This window comes from Rhinopithecus roxellana, chromosome 3 (genome assembly GCF_007565055.1).
Source record: "Rhinopithecus roxellana isolate Shanxi Qingling chromosome 3, ASM756505v1, whole genome shotgun sequence".
Lineage (NCBI taxonomy): Eukaryota > Metazoa > Chordata > Mammalia > Primates > Cercopithecidae > Rhinopithecus > Rhinopithecus roxellana.
The window spans coordinates 22,208,544-22,229,856 of NC_044551.1; the positions used below are offsets into that span (position 1 = coordinate 22,208,544).

A 21,313-nucleotide genomic window follows, 5' to 3' on the forward strand; every position below is an offset into this window, starting at 1 on the left:
CACGCCCGTTGCATGAGGCTGTTGGGAAGACTATATTTAGTATGCAAAATACTTGATCGACTTCATGGGCATAGTAAGGAATAAAAATGCTAACAGTAATAATAATATAGTTGTGGTTGAACCATGTTTTGCATATTGCTACCATTGCTGCCTCAAATAGAACAGAGATAAGGGTTTTAGGACATTGAAATATGATATGTCATCATATCCATGAAGGGAAATTCTCTCAGTACTGTATGTGCTATTTGTGATTAGAGCACTTAATTAGATTCTTTACAAGGGCATCCTAGAAATATTTTGAAGTGCAATGAATGTAATCTGAAATGAAAGTTCATTACAATTGATTTGGGGCAAATAACATACCTGATAAATATTCATGCTAATATTAGTTACTTTTGTAAGAAATGAATGTCATTTTGACCTTTTGTAACCGGCCCGAAATGGGCTTAAATCTTTGCTTCTCTAGTTATAAACAAAATACTTTCTATTGATTGTTTAGCCAAATCTTTAGTCTGGCAACAAAAGATATTCAGTTTACAAAATATATAGGGTAACCCAAGGATTAATGTCTTTTTCTTAAATCCAAAAAGAGGCAAATTATCTGGGTAATAGCCTTTTGAAATTTAGCCTTTATTTGTAATTACCTCTGCATGTTCTGTTTGCAGTAACAACATACTTACCCATGGAGAAACAAGTGCATAGAAGTATATTAGCACCTAGTGAGGCAGGGCTTTTGTGCCTGGCTCTGTTTTGCCTCATTTGTACTTTTTAATGAAATGATCCATTCCAATTTTTTGCTTAAGTCAACAATGTGGCTAAACGGTTGCGTTACATGTAAGAACTGATTGATGTTTTTAGAAGAAACAGGCATTTGTCAAGAAAGGAAATATTAAACTGGAAATGGGCTTTCATTCATTCCCTGAGCACACTCCCTGAGGTGCTCTGATTTTCTACCGACCACTGAATCCAAGCCAGGGTGTGAGGTAGGCACAGACAGTCTGGGAAGATTAGAGGGATCCTGTCAAATGGACCAGAGAGGAAGTTAGGAGTCATTCAGAGACTATCCTTACCAGTGTCATAGTAGTTAAGGGGTCCATTAAAACTAATAGCCCCAGTTCCCTTCGCTGGTAAGAATCAAGAATAGCTTAGGTCTCTGTGGAAATGAAAAGCAAAAAATCCTAAGTCTGTATATTTTTGTGCAACACCAAAGCTGTCATGATGTGTCAGAAGAAGAAAGAAATTTCCTTCTGCTTTCATGCTGTTAGCAGGAAACTCAAAACTGAAAGAAAATGAACTGTCCCTCTTCACTATACATACAGAGAATCTCAAAGAGACTTAAAAGGTCAGGCAAATTGGTCGTTGTTAAAGCTATACATAAGAGGGAAAAGTACCACACTTAGCCATAAAACAATACTAGTATCTTCCTCCTAGATGGCTGTCATGTCAAGCAGAGTGACAGGTATCTCTACACTATCATGAAGGAGACTAAGACCCAAGACCCAGGGATGCAGACTGAATGCATTGCTTGTATCCATTCATTCAATCTTAACTGAAACCCAATGAGATAGGGAGTTGGCTGGGTGCAGTGGCTTGTGCCTGTAATCCCAGCACTTTGAGAGGCCAAGGCAGGTGGATCACCTGAGCTCAGGAGTGCGAGACCAACCTGGCCAACATGGTGAAACCCTGTCTGTACTAAAAACACAAAAAATTAACTGGGCGTGGTGGGCGCACAACTGTAGTCCCAGCTACTTGGGAGGCTGAGGCAGGAGAGTAGCTTGAGCCTGGGAGGCAAAGGTTGCAGTGAGCCAAGATGGTGCCAGGGCACTCCAGCCTGGGCGACAGAGCAAGACTCCATCTCACACAAAAAAAAAAAAAAAAAAAAAAAAAAAGGGCATTATTGTCCCATTTAACAGGTGAGGAAAACTGAGGCCCAGAGAAGTTAAATGATTCTACCAAGGCCGCACAGCTAACAATTGCAGAAACCGGAGCTGAACCTATTTTTGCCTGACACAGGCAATATTCCATTAGCAACCCTCTCCCAGGTAAGCTGATTATCACAGCATGCAGTTTTTATGCTCAGCTGGGAGAAGTCTGAGCATAAAAGCTGAGAAGTCTGATGAGATATCCTAGAAGCCTGTCAGGAGAACAAAATGCTCCTTAGATAACAATCCCTAGTTCCCTTCCAAATCAGATACAGGGGAACTTGAACACCAGAAGTTTTTCAGCACAGAACACAGGGCCAGGCACATAACATATGCTCAGTGAATATTTATGGAAGGAAGAGGGAGAAGAGACTACAGAAGAGGAAAATTACGTTTATTTTAGCCTGAAAGATTACCTCGATTATTACCAAACAGACACTTGGGTTATAAAATCGTCTTGGTAAACATGCATCTACTTTAAGCAATGTTCCTTGCTGGTGAAACTTCCAAAACAACCAGTTTATAAAATGTGTTTCAGGGAACTGAGTAGTCTCTCTCTGTAGCTGGAAGCCCATTAAATATCTGGGAATATGTAACATAAATTATTCAGATCACAGGAGAAATAACTGCTTCATACTGCCGTCAGATATTTATCAAGAGCACACTTACGAAGATTTGTTGAAATGAATTGAGTTCTTCTAGAGACTGAACATAATTTTTTCTAGGGTTTGCTAAGCCCAAATGAGTTATTGATGTTGAATTAAACTTCATTCCCAGAACTCAATCTCTTCTTTTATTACTGAGGTCACTTAAAACCTCCAATTTAAACCATCTGTGTGAAAACAGATTGGGCAATAGTTTCTCAAGGAGCAGAGCTTGTTTGCTGCACCTTGGTTTGGTAAAAAGCAAAATCATTTCTCCCATGGCAAATATGTCCTCCTTACTTGGACAGTTGTAATTTTTACTACACAAGATTTTGCTCGTTGATTTAACAGCTTGTGCTTCCTGTTAAGGAGGAAGATGTTTTCCAACTGACTGCACAAGCCTCCAAATCAGGTTTTCCCCATAAGTCGCGAGACAAAAAAAAATTAGTGAGCTATGATAGAAAAGACTAACTGTTGTTAAGAAATGACATTCTGAAATTCCACCAAAGTTAGCTGACAGTCAACTTTATAGCTCCAGTTTTGTAGTTATATGTTTTTTCTCTCATGACTCTAAGTTGAGAATTTACTGCAATAGTTCTATTTCCCTTGACTTTTTCTGGAATGATATAATTCACCTGAGGATAGGAAGATGTCTTTCTCTCTTGACCAGAGATTTAATTCTTCTTCTCCATTCATATTTATACTGTTTAGTGCAGTGATTCTCAACTGGAAGCAATTTTATTCCTCGCCCCCCCCCCCCCCACCCCGAGCATTGTCATTGCCAGTAGAGACATTTCTGGTTGTCACAATGAGAGGTGAAGGATGCCCCTGACATCCAGTAGGCAGAAGCCAGGGATGGTGTTAAACACACTGTGATATGCAGGACAGCCCGCAGAATAGAGAATAACTCAGTTCAACCCAGTTCAAGTGCCCATGGTGCCAGGGTTGAGAAACCCTGTGTTAGTGCAATCCCCCGCACGCTGCTTACTAAACTCTGTGTAGAGCAGATGAATAACCCCTTCTTCATTTTCCTCTCCCCTTCAGCTACCACCTTGGGAGTAGCTTTTCTCTACCTTGCTGTCACCTTGAATAGGTGCTTATGTCTACAGTCTCCATCTATCTTCTCACCCATCCCTTCTGAGTCTCTGAGAGTTGGGCTTTCTCTTCACTTTCCATAGAGGATGCTCCCCCAAGGCCAGCAGGTGGCTCCTCTTTATTCCCAGACCTTTCTTCATCTCTGATTTAGCTCCCTTTGGGATCCAACGCTTATCTCAGAAGTCACTGCCTAAGGTCCAGGACAGCCCCATGTTCCGTTTCTCCTGGTCTTCTCTCAACTGTTTTCCAGTGTGCCTTACTGGCTTCCCTCCTCTGAACCCATGGCCTAGCCGAGGGCATATTCCCAGCTCAACCCGCTACTATCCTATTCTCCTTTCTTCCCATGGAGCCCCCACCTGCTGTAGTAGGCACGTTCATGATCCTTCCTAGGTGCGTGCTCTTCAAATGCACAGTGGTCAGCTTTGACCTTCCGCCAAAGCTTAATGAGCTCCTGTCTGCATTCTGCCCAGCCATTTCCTCTTGGTGATCCTACTGCCAACCTAAGTATAGTCATTCAATAAACATTTATTGAGTTCTTCTTCTTTGTCAGGGACTTTATTCTGCTGTGGAGACACAGATTAATAGAGCAAGGTCTCTACCCTGGTGGAGCTCACCAACCAATGAGGGATGCCGACTTGAAAAGACACACGGCCCTGGCTTCCGAGCTAACACGGATGTCCATTTGGCCAAGCAGCCATGCCCAGCAGGCCTGGGACCGCATGTCAGTGAAACCTCGAAGGCCCAGCAGCTCACCAGGCAGGCTGGAACAGAAACCCTTCTCCACACCATTTGGTGCACAAAATCATTAAGTATTGGGGGAGCAGGAACCTTCACGACATTTAAATGAATTAAATGAATTCTATGCATATACTAATAATGTACAAAAAATAGAAACTTTTAAAAGGTGAAATTCAAAATATAAATATAGTAAGTGCTACAAGTTAATGTTAAATATAAACAGGTAACAGGAATGATAAACAGAAATTCATAGGAAATCTGCAAAGAAATGGTCACTTCTTCCCACTGAGAAATCTTCAGGACTTCTCTCCTTCAGCTCTGTGATTCCCTCGTCCTCATGGGATGACACAGCCCTGGAGGACAAGTAAATGAGGGAATTGTTACCCTCCATATTAGTTTACTAGGGCTGCCATAACAAAGTACTGCAGACAGGATACTTAAACCACAGAAGTTAATTGCCTCCCTGTTCTGGAGACTGGAAAGCAAAGATCAAGTTGTCAACAAGGTTGGTCTCTCCTGAGGCCTCTCTTCTCCCCGTCGGGCCTCTTTCCTTCTTCTCCTTGTGTCTTCACACGGCCTTCACTTTGTGGGTGACTGGGTCCTGACTGCCTCCTCTTAAAAGAACACCGGTCATATTGGATTAGGGCCCACCCATATAAGCTCATTTTATCTTTATCACCTCTTTAAAGACCTTGTCTCCAAATACGGTCATATCCTGAGAGACTGGGGTTAGGACTTTAACATATGAACTTGGAGGGACACAATTCAGCTTAAAATCCTCCATTTCAAGGCCTAAGAGGGCAAAAGGAGGGGGATGTTCCCAGACCTAGAGAGAGCTGCAGTGCAGAGACAGTAGCTGCCACCCAGGGCAGTAGCCCTTGTCCTCCATGAAGAAGACTGACCCCTGTGGAAAGTATGCGGTGAGCAGGGAAGAGGAGGAACGAGGCCCCAAGCCTCCTCCCCACTCTCTTTTTCCACAGCATCTCCCACTGGGCGATCCCCACTGGCAGCCCAAGGACAAGGAGCGGGCACCCCCTAGCAGTCAGGCCACCAGAGCCAGAGCCCAGCAGAGAAAGGCAAAGGCCAGCTGTGGAGGGGAAAAGAGGGAAGAAGGCACCAGCCCCTCCTCAAAGCCAGCTTCCCTTGGTGATTTTTGGACTAATACAATATAGTTTCCCCCTGGTCAGCCTTAGCCCACATGATGCTTTTGGCCTGAGGGGGCCTGAGACACGGAAGTCAGTGTCTTCTAGCAGCTCGTGTCTCACCTTGGCCACACAGTGCTTCCTTCAGATGGGATTTGATTCTTACAGAATGTCTGCAGTGCCTTGCAGCATTAGAATTTGCCAGCATTCCTTTCGGCCTAAAGCCCAGGTTTGGGATGAAGGGGAAGTTTCCAGCTGTGATGCTCTAACTTCCGTCCGCCTGTGTGTGTTTGTTCTCAGGAGCCCGAGCGGCAGTACATGCACATTGGCACCATGGTGGAGTTTGCCTTTGCCCTGGTAGCGAAGCTGGATGCCATCAACAAGCACTCCTTCAACGACTTCAAATTGCGAGTAGGTACGTTCTGCAAAGAGGTCTCGGTTTCAGTTGTGGCAAAGATGTGGAATAAGGAGTAAGTCATAGGCGACATTGATGATCCTTTCAGTGTTGGAGTAGAACAATTACAAATGCATCCCGTTGCAAGACTGGATGACAGAAGGAAGGACACTTTTGGACAAATTAGAAAAAGCACCCCTTTGATTGGACCTAGGCTGCCGGCACTCAGCCAAGGTCCCGTCCACAAGCACGGCACACACAGCCTTGAGCTGTCGTGCATTGCTCATTCACTGTGAGACATCCACAGAGAGCAGCTACATTATTTTATCAGCCGTTGCCAATGAAACTGGGACCTGCCACTAACGATAAGATTCATCCATATTTCAGAGATGTAAACATGTTTTTTTTAAAAAAAAAAAAAAAAAAAAAAAAAGTAGGTCTTAGAATTGTTGCAATACAGTCCCACCTTCCTAGGGCCACAAGTTGTAAGACCACCAAATGTGTGGTAGGTTCTGAAACAGTGACAGCTTTTCAGATTGTGTTCAAATCCTAGAGGAAAAAAAAAAATCCAGCTTTCTTTATAATATTGTTTTAAAAAATAACCTTTAGGCCTGGTGCAGTGGCTCATGCCTATAATCCCAGCACTTTTGGAGGCTGAGGTGGGAAGATCACTTGAGTCCAGGAGTTTGAAACCAGTCTGGGCAACATGATGAGACCCCATCCCTACAAAACATAAATTAGTTGAGCTTGGTGGTGCACGCCTGTGGTCCCAGCTACTTGGAAGGCTGACGCAGGAGGATTTATTGAACCCAGGAGGTTGAGGCTGTAGCAAGCCGTAATGGTGCCACTGCAATCCAGCCTGGGTGACGGAGAGAGACCCTGTCACAAAAAAAAAAAAAAAAAAAAAAGTAACCTTTGCTTGGTTGAAAACAGAGGCTTCCAGATTTCTAAGTTTTTAACAGACTTTAAGTTGATTTTTTTTAGCATGTTTCGTTACTTGCCTTTTACAAATTGTTATTTCTTTCAATGTGTGTTTTAAGTCATCAAGTCAACACACAGCTGGGTTGCGATGTGTGTACAGTTACTTGCAACCATTCAGATTTCTAAGAGCTTCCTTGACCGTTTTATGGTTTTCTTGGCAACACATTTTGCTGCTTCTGAGAGTCAGTTTATATAAGAGCAGTTCAGGCAACAAATTCCATCTGAATGGTTTTTAACACTCTCTTACATACAAATTTCAACTTTAAAAAGAAATCTAAATATTTAAAGCCATCTCCTTCTTTTGCTATGGGTATGTCCTGAATTTCATTTAAATCCAAAATATGTTACATCTCTTTCACAAATGAGATGTGTTTCTCTCTACTTGTACTATTAGTTGTCAGTGTTTACTCATATTTTCCTCTTTTTTTTTTTTTTTTTTTTGAGACAGTCTTGCTCTGCCACCCAGGCTGCTGTGCCGTGGCACGATCTCAGCTTGCTGCAACTTCCACTTCCTGGGTTCAAGCAATTCTCCTGCCTCAATCTCCCAACTATCTGGGATTACAGTCCTGTGCCACCGCACCCAGCTTATGTTTGTATTTTAAGTAGAGATGGGGTTTCACCATGTTGGCCAGGCTGGTCTCTCACTCCTGACCTCAAGTGATCTGCCCACCTCGGCCTCCCAAAATGCCATACTTTTCTTTCTACTTTCTCACTTCTGTGCATCATAAACCCCTATCGGGGGCGCCACCTTACACAAAGATGAGATGACCACACCAAACATGGGCATGTCCCTTTGACCCCAGAGACTCTACACTGTTTTGACAGCTTGGAAAATGGGCTCCTCAAATTTTGCTACTATGCCTCTTTAAGAAAAAAAAACAAAATGTATTACATGAACGTATTAGTTAGGGTTATCTAGAGGGACAGAAACAATAGGATAGATGTATATATAATAGGTTAGATGTATATATAAAGGAAAGTTTATTAAGGAGTATTAACTCACACAATCACAAGGCGAGGTCCCACATTAGGCCATCTGCAAGCTGAGGAGCAAGGAAGCCCGTCCGAGTCCCAAAGCTGAAGAACTTGGAGTCTGGTGCTGGAGGACAGGAAGCATCCAGCCCAGGAGAAAGATGCAGGCTGGAAGGCTAGGCCAGTCTAGTCTCTCCACGTTCTTCTGCCTGCTTCTTTTTTTTTTTTTTTTTTCCTGAGATGGAGTCTTGCTCTGTCACCCAGGCTGGAGTGTGGTGGCGCCGATCTCAGTTCACTGCAAACTTGCCTTCCCGGGTTCACACCATTCTCCTGCCTCAGCCTCCCGAGTAGCGGGGACTACAGGTGCCCGCCACCACACCCGGCTAATGTTTTGTATTCTTAGTAGAGACGGGGTTTCACCGTGTCAGCCAGGACTGCCTGCTTTTATTCTGGCCACGCTGGCAGCTGATTAGATGGTGCCCACTCAGATTGAGGGTGGGTCTGCCTTTCCCAATTCACTGACTCAAATGTTAATCTCCTTTGTCTGCACCCTCACAAACACAGTCAAGATCAATAGTTTGCATCTGTCAATCCAGTCAATTTGACATTTAGTATTAACTATCACAGTGGGAGAATGACCTCTTCTATTATCAAACTTACAGAGACCAAAATAATATTGCCCTGCACTGCAGCATGGGACCAGAACGACTATTTGCCAGTTACATGTACTACATTCAAAGTGCCATTTTCCTGGTCTAGACTTCAGTGATATTGTTCAGATTCACGTGAACTCTTGAATGGACCTCCGTCAAGTGGTGTTGATTAACATTCAATGCCTACTTTACCCTGATTGTCCAATAACTGATAAGCTCTATACCCTCAACCCCATATATCAGCCTTGTTAGATTTCTAAGGAAGCCTGAACTCAATGTTTCATTGGCCTTTGAGTCTCTCTTTCCCCACACCCTCAGTCTCTCCCAGGAAGGGGCTTCCCTGCTCTACCTCCACGCACCAAGACATCCAGAGGTAGTTCAGGGATAGCAACGCAGAAGAATATTGCCAACAAAAGCGATGGGACAAATAATGAGGTGAATTCCCTCCTAGCATCCTTTTCAGCATATCAAGCTGTAGAATCGGTTGGAACCACAAATCAAGCACACCCCCGCACTAACTAGAGATGGCCCTGTTGCCAGCAATAATCAGTCCAGGCTCTTCCCCACCCGCAGAGCTGCTGACCAAGCAGGGATGAGCAGTGGCCAGAAGAAAAGCTGAACTGTCAGATGCAGTGCTGGAACTGCAGGCCAGGGTCCAGCGGCTGACCCCTGGGTGCTCTGACCTGTGCCAGAGCTGGAATAAATTATTTGTGATGCCTAAACCAGAAGTGTGTTTCCCTGAGTACACCACAACATCAAAGGAGAATTTATTTCTTACCTCTTTTGTACCTGCAAAGGTACTGTTTGGAACAGTATTGGGGCTGTTTCCTGACCTAACTTTCCATTGCAAAGGGGAAGCTTTGGCCGAGTGCGGTGGCTCACTCCTGTAATCCCAGCACTTTGGAATGCCAAGGCGGGCGAATCACAAAGTCAGGAGATCGAGACCATCCTGGCTAACACAGTGAAACCCTGTCTCTACAGAAAAAAAAAAAAAAAAATTAGTGGCATGGTGGCGGGCGCCTGTAGTCCCAGCTACTCCGGAGGCTGAGGCAGGAGAATGGCGTGAACCTAGGAGGTGGAACTTGAAGTGAGCCGAGATCGTGCCACCGCACTCCAGCCTGGGTGACAGAGCAAGACTCCATCTCAAAAAAAATTTTTTTTTTTTTTAAATAAATAAATAAATAAATAAATAAATAAGGGAAAGCTTTGCCTAAGATCTGCAATCAGCTGTAGCAGACTAAGCAGTTCAGCAGTCAGAAATTAAGTCTCCAGAAATACCCTCATCAATCTACAGTCCAACTAATGCAGGAAGGTGGGAGTCCTGGACCCAAGAGAAAATAGAGGGGGAAGAATCAATTAGTGTCAGTATCCCTATTTATATATCTATGGTCCTCCTTCCCCTGACTCCCAGAACATCCGCCATCTGCGCATTTGGAGTTCATGGGACAAGGAGCCATCCTGCCTGTTAAACTGGAGCTGGGAAAGAACCCCGGCTTCTTCTTGATTAGAGAAGTTGATTAATCTTTTGAAAAGCTTCAGCTCCTGACAGCAGAAGCCATATCCACCTTCCACACAGGGTCAAAGCTCAGATGTAGACATGGAATCGCTGTGGTTTTATAATTGCAGTTATTAAAAGGGGGAGATCCGCACAGCGTCTGTCACCTCTGTAGTTAGCAATAGCCCAGGGCACCTGCTCACCTGGGGAAGAAACACTTCCTCAACCTCCACCTCCCAGGCTCAAGAGATCCTCCTGTCTCAGCCTCCTGAGTAGCTGGGACTACAGCCGTGCACCTTGTGCCACCACACCTGGCTAATTTATACATGTATATATATATGTGTGTGTGTGTGTGTGTGTGTGTGTGTGTGTGTGTATTTGGTATCTAATGCCTAGATACCCCAGGGTCCAGGAAACCTTGGACAAGAACTGGGCCAGCTGGGCTGCAGAGAGCTGGCTTCAAGCGTGGCTCCAGCGACCTGGTGGTTAAGTTTCCTTGGAGAACACAGTGCGTGAGCAGGCTTACGTCACCCGGCACTGACATTCCTCACTCTGATGAACGCTGAGCAGTCAAGCCCAGCTTCAAGGGGGCCAAGAACCCAAGCAGCAAAAACTGACAGACTTTCCAAGGCTCGCCTGGAGCCTGGCTGTGTGTCCCTCCCACTTCCTGTGGGAGAGCTCGGTTGCTCTCCCGCTGATGGTCCTGGCATTTCCTCCAAGTGGGAGGTGCTCAGGGACCTCCTCAGTCTTCTCTGTTCTACCCTCAACTTTTCCCCTAAGTGCCAGTCATCTTCCCATGAGAACAATTTCCCCAGATTTGTATCCCATCAAAATCTCAGTCTCACACAACGTCAGGATTCTTTCTTAATGCTGACATAGATGGGATTCCTCGCCAGCAGCAGTGCAGATTTGGGATAGTCCTTTGGAAAGTGGTTTAGAAATGACAGTCATCACCACAAACACGAAAACGTGTTCTTCCTGAATTCAGCAGGCTCGCCAGTGGGGATGCTATCCAAGGCAACGAGCCTAAAGGTGGGGGACAGCCATGTGCCCAGAGCCTGCTGTGGAGTTGGGGGAGTCGGGGCCTCTGGAGAAGACTCCATGGAGCCACCCACCTGCCTTTGGGGCCTGTGTCTGCCACCTGCTCCCTGTGTGAGGCCACTCCCTCAGCCTCCTGGCCTGAATGCCCTGAGAATGAGAGGAGCGCATGTATCTGAAAAGCACTGAGAACAGCACGGGGGAGTGGAAAGTGCCCTGCTGGTGTGGCTGCGGGGGTAGTTGTGCTTGTTCTTTCAGCACAGAATCAGGGTGAACCCTAAAGTCCAACAGTGGCAGAATAGCCAGTGGCATACATCCATGTAGTGCAGCCATTTAAAATAAAAACGTTTGCTTCAAAATCAACATTCACTCTAAAACTCTTGGGAAATAGTATAGTAATCATCTCTTGCCTAAAACTGTATAGCAACACAGAAAAACCACTGTATTATGTTTAGTTTTGATGTCTTTTTGTTGTTGTTGTTGTTGTTGTTGTTGTTGAGACAGGGTCTCCCACTTTTGCTTAGGCTGGAGTGAAGTGATGCTCTCTGAGCTCACTGCAACCTCCACCTCCCAGGCTCAAGGGATCCTCCTGCCTCAGCCTCCTGAGTAGCTGGGTCTACAGCCATGTGCCATGCGCCACCATACCTGGCTAATTTATATATATATTTGGTAGAAATGGAATTTCACTATGTTGCCCAGACTGATCTCAAACTCCTGATCTCAGTCCACCTGCCTTAGCCTCCCAAAGTGCTGGGATTACAGGTGTGAGCCACTGTACCTGTAATCCTTTAGTTTTTTAAAGCATACACATTTTATCTTATGCAAAATGATAAATGGTCATGTAAACATGAATCAAGGTCTAGAAGATAAAAGAGGACAGATATTTTAACATTTTTGAGTAGGTAAAATAAGAGGAATTATTTTTCTTTGCTTTAGAATTTCATGAGTTGGGCTCATGTTTGTTTAATAACGATGATTCAAGAATGGTCCTATGAAACCATCCTGTTTAGACAGTAGCCATGGCCGGGCGTGATGGCTCATTCCTGTAATACCAACACTTTGGGAGGGCAAGACAGGTGAATCTCCTGAGCTCAGGAGTTTGAGACCAGCCTGGGCAACGTGGCAAAACTCTGACTCTACCAAAAATACAAAAAAATAGCCAGGTGTGGTGGTGTGTGCCTATAGCCCCAGCTACTCGGGAGGCTGAGGTGGGAGGATCGCTTGAACCTGGGAGGTGAAGGTTGCAGTCAGCCAGGATTGCTCCACTGCACTTCAGACGGGTGACAGAGTAAGACCCCATCTCAAAAAAAAAAAAAAAAAAAAAAAAAAAAAAGACAGTGGCTGTAAGATGAATCTTGCTAACTCATCTCTGATGTGGCACAGGTATTAACCATGGACCTGTGATAGCTGGTGTGATTGGAGCTCAGAAGCCACAATATGATATCTGGGGCAACACCGTCAATGTGGCCAGTAGGATGGACAGCACCGGAGTCCTGGACAAAATACAGGTAATGCAGTGTGCAGTCTGCACTGCCTTCATCAACCATGTCTATTCTCTTGGGATCCATACATAAGTATAATAAGGATACTAATATATTAAAACAAAGGAAAAAAGTAAACCTTGAAATTTACTTAAATCTTTTGGAGAACAATTTTTGGGGAAATGTCAGTTTCTGCATTGACTGTTAACAACAACAAAATTCTAACAATATAAAGGCTGTTGCATTTGTGAAAATAAATGATCCAGCAGCAACCAGCATGATAGCACAACAGCCCTGAGCGTTCGGTACGGGAGTGGTGCCCTCTTCCACCTTTATTACTTCTCCTGGTGCCAATACCTTGAACAGGACTTTGCAAGCGAGAGGGATCATGCATCCAAAACCAGACACAACCCCCCACCTTCTTCTCTCAAGCTGAATTGGGATGAGGGGAAGTGGTAGGCTGAGGAGAGGTCGGAGATGAAATAGAAGGTTGGTATCAATGGCAGTGCTGAAATCCACCCAAGGGGGAGAAAGGAAGGCCTGACAAATGAAAAGCAGTGGTTGGAGAAAACTAAAATTATTTTGTATGACTATTTCCATTGCTCATTAAATTAATTATAATTGTGGTTAAAGTAACTATGTTACAATAGCACTAATAATATCATATTTTTAAAAGTATTTTAAAATCATGAAAAGATAATAGAAAACAAAATCTGTTATTAAAGCTATGCTGAAACTAGTCTAATCTCATGCAACTGCTCAGTTGATGACGCTGAAACTATCCCCCAAGCTACAAAAGAGCAATGGTTCAGCCCAGGTTGACGGTGACGGAATATTCCGTACCCACGTCCTGTGCTCCTCCCACGCACTGTGGAGACTGCTCAGTTGCCCAGCTAGAACAAGAATCGTGGGGTGTTTTGGCAGCTTAGTCTAATCATTTCCTGGTGGTACCAAGGCTTCCAGGACTTTCTGCATAAACATCGCTAGCCACTTCCGATGCCCAGGGATGCTCCCGCAATCCTGGACAACCCCAGTTCTTCTCTTGGCAGGGAAGAGAGGCCTGCCCCTACCAAGGACTCACTTTCCCACCTGCAGGCCAGCCCATGTCCCCAACACAACACCCGGAATAGTCCAAAGATTTGTGGCAGTTTTTAATATGCTTTCCAGCTCCCCAAGAAGCTTTCAAGCACTTGGGATAAGTATCAAAAGCAATTTAAGTGAGGCAGGTCATGGAGAGGGCTGCCTCCTGGAGATCGTAAATCTGCTAGAGGTTGATGTTTGAAATGAGTTTGAGCTCATGTGTGTCTCGAAGAGGCTATTGGGCTTCATAAAGCTCCATGTGACTCAGGGCAGGTCAGCCACCTGCACCGGCTCCATTGCCTCTGATCCCTGGAGGGAAGGAAGACAGGTTTCTGCCTGTCAGTAGGGAGCCATGTTTGTAGACCTGCGTTTGCTTCCCTAGCACGGGAGCTGGAAGGGCTGCATTTGGGTGGGTTTTTAAACCCGAAGGTGTGGCTTGCTTCCTCACTCCAGTAAGCTCTCTTTTCCATTTATGTGCAAAAAATAGTGGTGAGATGCCAGGAAAATAAAAAACGATGCCCAGACCATTAATAAGCTTCTCGTAGGCCTGAGGAACAGGTTCTTTTTATTAAAGGGTATTTAACTCCCAGCATGCTTGCTAGCCTGGAAACCCCGAGAACAGCAGAGCAAGCCCACTTAGCAACCCTGCGGGCCTCTTCTAGGCCTGGAGGCATAGAAATCAGCGTGCCTCGAGATGGACAGCTTCTTCCTCCCGGTTTTCCGTTAATCATGCGGCGCTGATCGGCGGGTGGTCTGGCATGATGAACACCAGTAGATAGTTTTAAAATGCCAGTGACATTAGTGCCAGGAAATACCTCAACAGTTAACCCCAAAGCACCAAAAGATTGGATTGTTCTCTAGATGGAAGGTCACTCGTCCAATTTGCAGAATTTGCAAACCTGAGTTTCTTGGTTTTCTTCATCTTCTTTCGGTTCTTATCCAACACACAAAGCACGCCCTGGGTTCCTGTCCTTCTCCCAGGGTTTGGGCCGGACCAGAGCAGCAGGACATGGGCATCTGGCACCTGTGCCTCCCTTTCCTTTCCGCTCTGCTCATCAGGGTCCCAAGGACCCACACGTGGGCCTTGTGCTAGGGGCTGTCCTTCCATGACATTGCAGAAAGGTGGATGATTCTTCCATAGCCAGTCCTTGACACCTGTGCATGGAGGATTCGCCCTGGTTCTGGGAGTCCCTGGATGCTGTCCTGGGCTCTCATGAACACAGCCCCTCATGGTTTCCTTGTACTTCTGCCTCTGCCCCCACAGCGGCATCTGCCCTCAAGGCCCCTCTCAGTCTCCAAGCCCAAGGAGGCTGGAGCTTTGCTGTTGACACGGCCCCACCTTTGCACCTTCCCCGGGCCACACCACTACCAAAATTGTGCCATAACACCCCTGTGTGCCATCACAACACTGCTGTGTGCCATGACAATGCTACATGCCAGAACAACGCTGCCCTATTCCATAACACTTCTGTGGGCCATCACAACACTGCTGTGTGCCACGACAATGCTGCTTGTCCCATAAAAACACTACTGTTTGCCATAACAACACTGCCGTGTGCCACGACAATGCTACCATGTGCCATGACAACACTGCCATGTGCCGTAACAATGCTGCCGTGTGCCATGACAACGCTGCTGCGTGCCATAACACTGTTGTGTGCCATAACGACACTGCTATGTGATACAACAACGGTGCCCTGTGCCATAACAACACTGCTGTGTGCCGTAACAATGCAGCTGTGTGCCACAACAATGCTGCCATGTGCCATAACAACACTGCCGTGTGCCATAACAACACTGCTGTGTGCCGTAACACTGCTATGTGCCAGAACAACGGTGCCCTGTGCCATAACAACAATGCTGTGTGCCGTAACAATGCTGCTGTGTGCCACAACAATGCTGCTGTGTGCCATGACAACAATGCTGCTGTGTGCCATGACAACACTGCCGTGTGCCATAACAATGCTGCTGTGTCCCATAAAAACACTACTGTTTGCCATAACAACACTGCTGTGTGCCGTAACACTGCTATGTGCCAGAACAACAGTGCCCTGTGCCATAACAACAATGCTGTGTGCCGTAACAATGCTGCTGTGTGCCACAACAATGCTGCTGTGTGCCATGACAACACTGCCGTGTGCCTAACAATGCTGCTGTGTCCCATAAAAACACTACTGTTTGCCATAACAACACTGCTGTGTGCCACGACAATGCTACCATGTGCCATGACAACACTGCCATGTGCCGTAACAATGCTGCCATGTGCCATAACACTGTTGTGTGCCATAACGACACTGCTATGTGATACAACAACGGTGCCCTGTGCCATAACAACACTGCCGTGTGCCGTAACAACGCTGCCGTGTGCCGTGACAACGCTGCCGTGTGCCATAACAACACTGCTGTGTGCCGTAACACTGCTATGTGCCAGAACAATGGTGCCCTGTGCCATAACAATACTGCTGTGTGCCATAACACTGCTGTGTGGGTTGCAAGCTGTCCAGCTCTGCCATACCCACCTGGCACAGATGTGTCACTCCAGTGCTGGAGGTGGCCAAGGTCTCACAGGTGCCCTTGTTACAGCCATGCCAGGTGCCTTCTCAGATGAAGTAGGAGGAGATTGCTCCTTTGTGCCTTATGTTTCCAAAGCAGCATTACCAGGGCTTTCTGTCCAAACTCAGACACCAGCTAGGGGAGACTGGGTGGAGGACCAGGTAGCCAACAGAGGGGTCTTCCCCGGCCTCAGACGCTGAGGCCTTGCCCTCAGACCACACCTGTGTGCCTCACTGGTTCTCTGCTTTTGCAGCTCCTCCACACTCAGGCAGCCCAAGCACAGGCAGGCGTGGGCCCGCAGTCCCAGACAGGCTGTCCTAGGGAAGGCGCAGCACACGCCGAAGCTGAGAGAGCGCAGGGCTCAGTACGGGACAGTGCATCTCCGCTGAGGAGGAAGCCGTCGGAGCCAGCAAGTTCACTGCCATCCAACCGGCAGGGCCTGGACATGGTTCGGCAGCCGGGGCCCTCGCCTGTCGGTGCAATGGCAGGAAATAAGTGATCCTGTCAAGCCGGCAGCCTGCAAGAGGGGCTGCCCTCCTTAGCCCCCCGTTTCAATGCAGTGAAGTGAGGAGACCTTTGAGACTCGACTGGGAGCGTCATGCTCGTGCGGACACCGGTGCAAATTCCCACAGTTCTCCCAGTTTTACCCCTTCACTCACAGGCATCAAACCTGATGGACGCGACCCCTTGCGGGAGTTGAGAATGCTCCTTCTCAGGGTGTTCCTCCCATCGACACTGAAATTGAGTGTTCATGTTTATTATTTCATGAAAGGACATTCATGACAATTTATAAACATCATCCAGAATCCCACCACTCCAACCTGTTTTGGTTTACTCTGTTTTTTCCAGGTCTCTTCAATGTGAATATATAACATCATGTGGTTGAAAGCATAGCCTGGATCCAGGCTCAATTCCTTTTCTGGGTGAAATGGTTCGATATTGTCTTATCCACAATAGCATCATCGTAGCACCATAGTTTACTGGAGTTACTTGAATTTTAGGTTGTTTCCAGTTTTTCACTATCCCTGTGCTGAATTAAACAACATTGTCCTTTACAACCTTTCTTTCTTATGGATTACTCTCACTGTTCTACTGACTTCTCAGGAGTGGAATTCCTGGGTTGAAGAGCATGGTGCCTTTCTTTGGCTCTTCATCCTTGAGTCAGATGGGTTGTATCAATGTAGGTACTAACTAAGCCCGTTTTCCCGTGTTCCTGTGCCTTCTAGGTCACGGAGGAGACAAGCCTCGTCCTGCAGACCCTCGGATACACGTGCACCTGTCGAGGAATAATCAACGTGAAAGGAAAGGGGGACCTGAAGACGTACTTTGTAAACACAGAAATGTCAAGGTCCCTTTCCCAGAGCAATGTGGCATCCTGAAGAGTCACCTTCATTTTGGCAAGAAGACTGTATTTTCAGGAAGGTATCACACACTTTCTGACTGCAACTTCTGTCCCTTGTTTTTGATGTGCGTGCTCTGTCTGTCCTATGGAGCCTCTGCAGACTCGTTCCCGTGACCCAGTGGCATACCGTTTGGTGTCTGACGTGTGCCCAGATCGTTCTGCCACTTGCACTGTGCTTGCTCCTAAGCAAAAGGGAAAAGGAGCGTGCGTGATAGAAGAAAAGCATTGAGAGAACTAACAGAGGAGAGAGGTGAAACACACACACATTCTTAAGGCAATAAAACTAGGGGGTGTATATTATCTTCTGGTGCATGTTCTTTTCTGGAAAATACGGTAGCTCGCCAACCGCATCTGCTCGTCTGATATTCAAACACACAGTATTCGTGAATAAGTTGATTCTGTCCCTCACGTGGAATCTGTGCTCACCCATTGTCTCATTGCCAGTGGTGTCCAAGGGCCCCCGTTGGGACCCATGGCTCTCGTCCCTCTGCTCCATGTGTCTCATGCCAGCAGCACGTTGCCATCCGTCACCAGAGTTAGTCTTCACAGCCTAGGACCAGTTTTGTACCAAACTCGTCTGATGTTTTGATGCCATTTGTCTTTTGTAAAGTTAATTCATTAAAAGTTTTATGTACTTTGATTTACAGCGCCTGCATCTTTTATTTTCCTGTCCTCTTTCTTCTGTGGTTTGCTCCAGAATTAAAGTGTGTTTTCCATCCATTCTCCCTTTTGACACAGTTGTTTCGGAAAGAGCTCTCCAGAAGTCAATGTTGAAGTGTAATTCAGATTAGGACACAGTGTGTGACGCAGATAATTGGTGACTCAGCTCCCTGGAAAGCAGGCAAGCATGTTGAATGTATCTAGTGGTCTGCTTTTAATTTGGGCGTCTCTAGAGAATGCTTTCAGGGAAAAATACTTTAACAGTAAAAAGATTCTCTGCGAGCAACAGTGCCCCCTCCGTCCACTATGCTCCTGTCTACAGGATTGTTTGCTAGACCTCACAGAAATAGACTGCAAAAGAATAATGTGGAACCAGCTATGCAAATCAGTCTCACAGTAGCGTGAACTAAGTGAGAGAAGTACTAAGTCCCACAAACTGCCTGTGAAGTCTGAGAAGGCTAAAGAAGACACACAGCCAACGTCCATGCACTTTTAAAGACAGAAGACCTTGAAGAATTTGTTCTTGTAAATCCAATACAAGTTGTTTGGTACTTATAACATAAAGAAATCATACTTTGCCAAATAGTGAAAAGTAGAGCAATCATGTGTAATCTAATGTTTAAAAGCAAAACTGCAAATTGTAGCCCAGTTGGTCAAACTTGTTTTCTTTTTATAGCTTGTGGCAGGCATCTGTAAGAGGTAGAGGACCCAGATGATCTCTTAGGAAGCCTTTTATTCGTGGAACTCGAACTTGAAGCACAAGTTCCTGTTTTGATTCCTGGCTCTGATTTTTTACCAGCTGTGTAACTTTGAACACATCTCTTAGTCCCACTTAGGAGTACTTTCCTTATTGGCAACTCAAGGAATCGCTAGTGATTAAATGAGGCAATGACTGTGAGAGAGCCTGGCAGGGCCTGCACATTCACAGCACGGGCACAGCTGCTGTGCCAGGACTGTGACTCATTCCCAGTAAAAGGCACTTATTGAAGCTGATAACCGTCCTTTATCACTGAAGTGTGAGTAGAGCATGACTTATTTAGTATTCCGCCTCAGTGGGGAATTTTTTGATCCTGTAATCACAACTCAGCATTGGCCTTAATATCCCTAGATCTCCAAAAACCGTGGTTGAAGCAAGGGCTTTTCTCTTTCCTCTAATCGAAATCTGGACTAGGATGTCGTAGCATTTCCATGAGCTCAAACTGGCCATGGTGTAGAATGTGTAAAGATGAGCAGCAGGTGTGCCTCGTGGGTTCCTCCTCTGTCACATCCTGCTACACTCATCCGCAGGTCTCCTTGGGTAACCTACCCTGAGTGAACACCCCCAGCTGGGTGGTCCACCAAGTTCTCATAAACAGAGTCCCTCCCATTCCCCCATGCGGTGCACTGAACTTGGGTTTGTGCTAAAAAGAACTCAAAAGGAGAATTGTGCTCTCCCAAAGCCATATCACCAGTCTTATCAAACAATAGGCTTTTAAAAGCATTCATTGTCAGAATCCACTGTGGGAAGCTCTGTGTGCACCTGGGCCCTTCTAGGTGTGGTCCCATAGCAGCAGCCTTAGCATCCCCTGGGAACTTGTCAGAAATGCAAATTCTCAGGCCCCAACCTGAAGGAGGACCCTGAATCTGAGATCCCCGGGGCGGGGGCCCAGCACAATTGCTAGTTAGTGAACAGGTTCTCCAGGTGATTCTGATCCCTGATCAAGCTTGAGCCCTCCCTCCCTCCCCAATGTTTTTGCAAATGAGGAAACTGGGGCAGAGTCATTCAGGCACACGTGTTCAGAGTTCCACAGTTGATTAGCAGTTGAGGCCAGGCTAGAATGGAAAACTGCCTGTTCCCTGAATCTAGAAGAGCATTACTCCTGCTCAAAGCTCCTTAAAGCTCTGGGCAGCTGAAAGCATCCCTGTGAGCAAAAATGCCAGGCAGAAAACTGGCAGTGCATCGCTCATCAGCCCAGGTCCCAGTGCCGTTGGTTTCAAGAAAAAAATCTCTCCCCAGTGCTCTCCTTAAAGTCTTACAGGAAGCTTCTCATGGAAATTGCCTCCAGTCCAGTTACCTAAAAACCCCAGTGCTTTACATATCTGTTTAGAAGTGTTTAAGTTTTGTCATCAATCCACGATGTTATTCTTCCTTCCCAACTCACTGTGCTCCTAAAGGCAGCAACCATTCATCTTTCCTTTGCTCTGAATACACTGAATGACCAGGTAACATCATCAGGCCGGGTGCAGTGGCTCACGCCTGTAACCCCAATATTTTGGGAGGCCGAGGAGAGAGGATCACTTAAGCCCAGGAGTCTGAGACCAGCCTGGGCAACATAGTGAGACCCCACCTCTACAAAAAAAAATAAGAAAATTAGCTGGGCATGGTGGCACGTGCCTGTAGTCCCAGCTACCTGGGAGGCTGACGTGGAAGGATCACTTGAGTCCAGGAAGTCTAGAATACCGTGAGCCTTGATTATACCACTGCATTCCAGCCTGGGTGACAGAGCGAGACTCTGTCTCACAAAAAAAAAAAAAAGAAAGAGAAAAAAGAAAAAGAAACACAATTGTCCAGTGATGAAAATTTATAAACCAAAACAATCCATTAATATAAGAATATATTATCTTATGTGTGATGAGTTTAACAAGCATTCATGCATTGGCCTTAAATGATAAACATTGGGATACCAAGAGAAATACACTTAATTTCCTCTTACAAATGTGAGAGCTTTTGAAATCTTGGCCAATTACAGCCCTGCCTTTTGAAAGTCAGTATGTAGTAGAAGGTGAAGGGAGTAAGGTCTGACTTAAAGTAAATGAAAATAATTTAGTTTGACATTAATTTATTACAGTCACTTACAGATGCCTTGTCTTTGTTGACATCAAGTCTGAATAATGAATAATTTATAAATATTTCTATAACCCAAACTTTATATATTTTCTATTATGTTACTATAAATATGGTATAATGCACCCAAAGGCATTCGAAATAAACTGCCATTTGTTTGAAATAAATAAAAGACACCTACACTGAAAAATTGTTTTCAAAAAAATAAATAAATATTTAGGAGTCACTCAACCTTGAAA

The 21,313-nt window shown here is 45.7% G+C and overlaps 1 protein-coding gene across 3 annotated transcripts in view; it reads left to right on the plus strand.

Annotated features, from left to right (window-relative positions):
- ADCY2 (adenylate cyclase 2) overlaps positions 1-18,230 on the plus strand; it is a 431,918-nt gene extending 413,688 nt beyond the window's left edge. For all 3 annotated transcript variants that reach the window (XM_010378289.2, XM_010378287.2, XM_010378288.2), the window contains 3 exons: positions 5,842-5,956; positions 12,458-12,582; positions 17,415-18,230. In XM_010378289.2, the coding sequence (XP_010376591.1) occupies positions 5,842-5,956; positions 12,458-12,582; positions 17,415-17,567 (393 nt within the window). In that variant the 3' untranslated portion in view covers positions 17,568-18,230. The remainder of the gene's footprint in view (positions 1-5,841; positions 5,957-12,457; positions 12,583-17,414) is intronic.
- Positions 18,231-21,313: the final 3,083 nt, after the last annotated feature.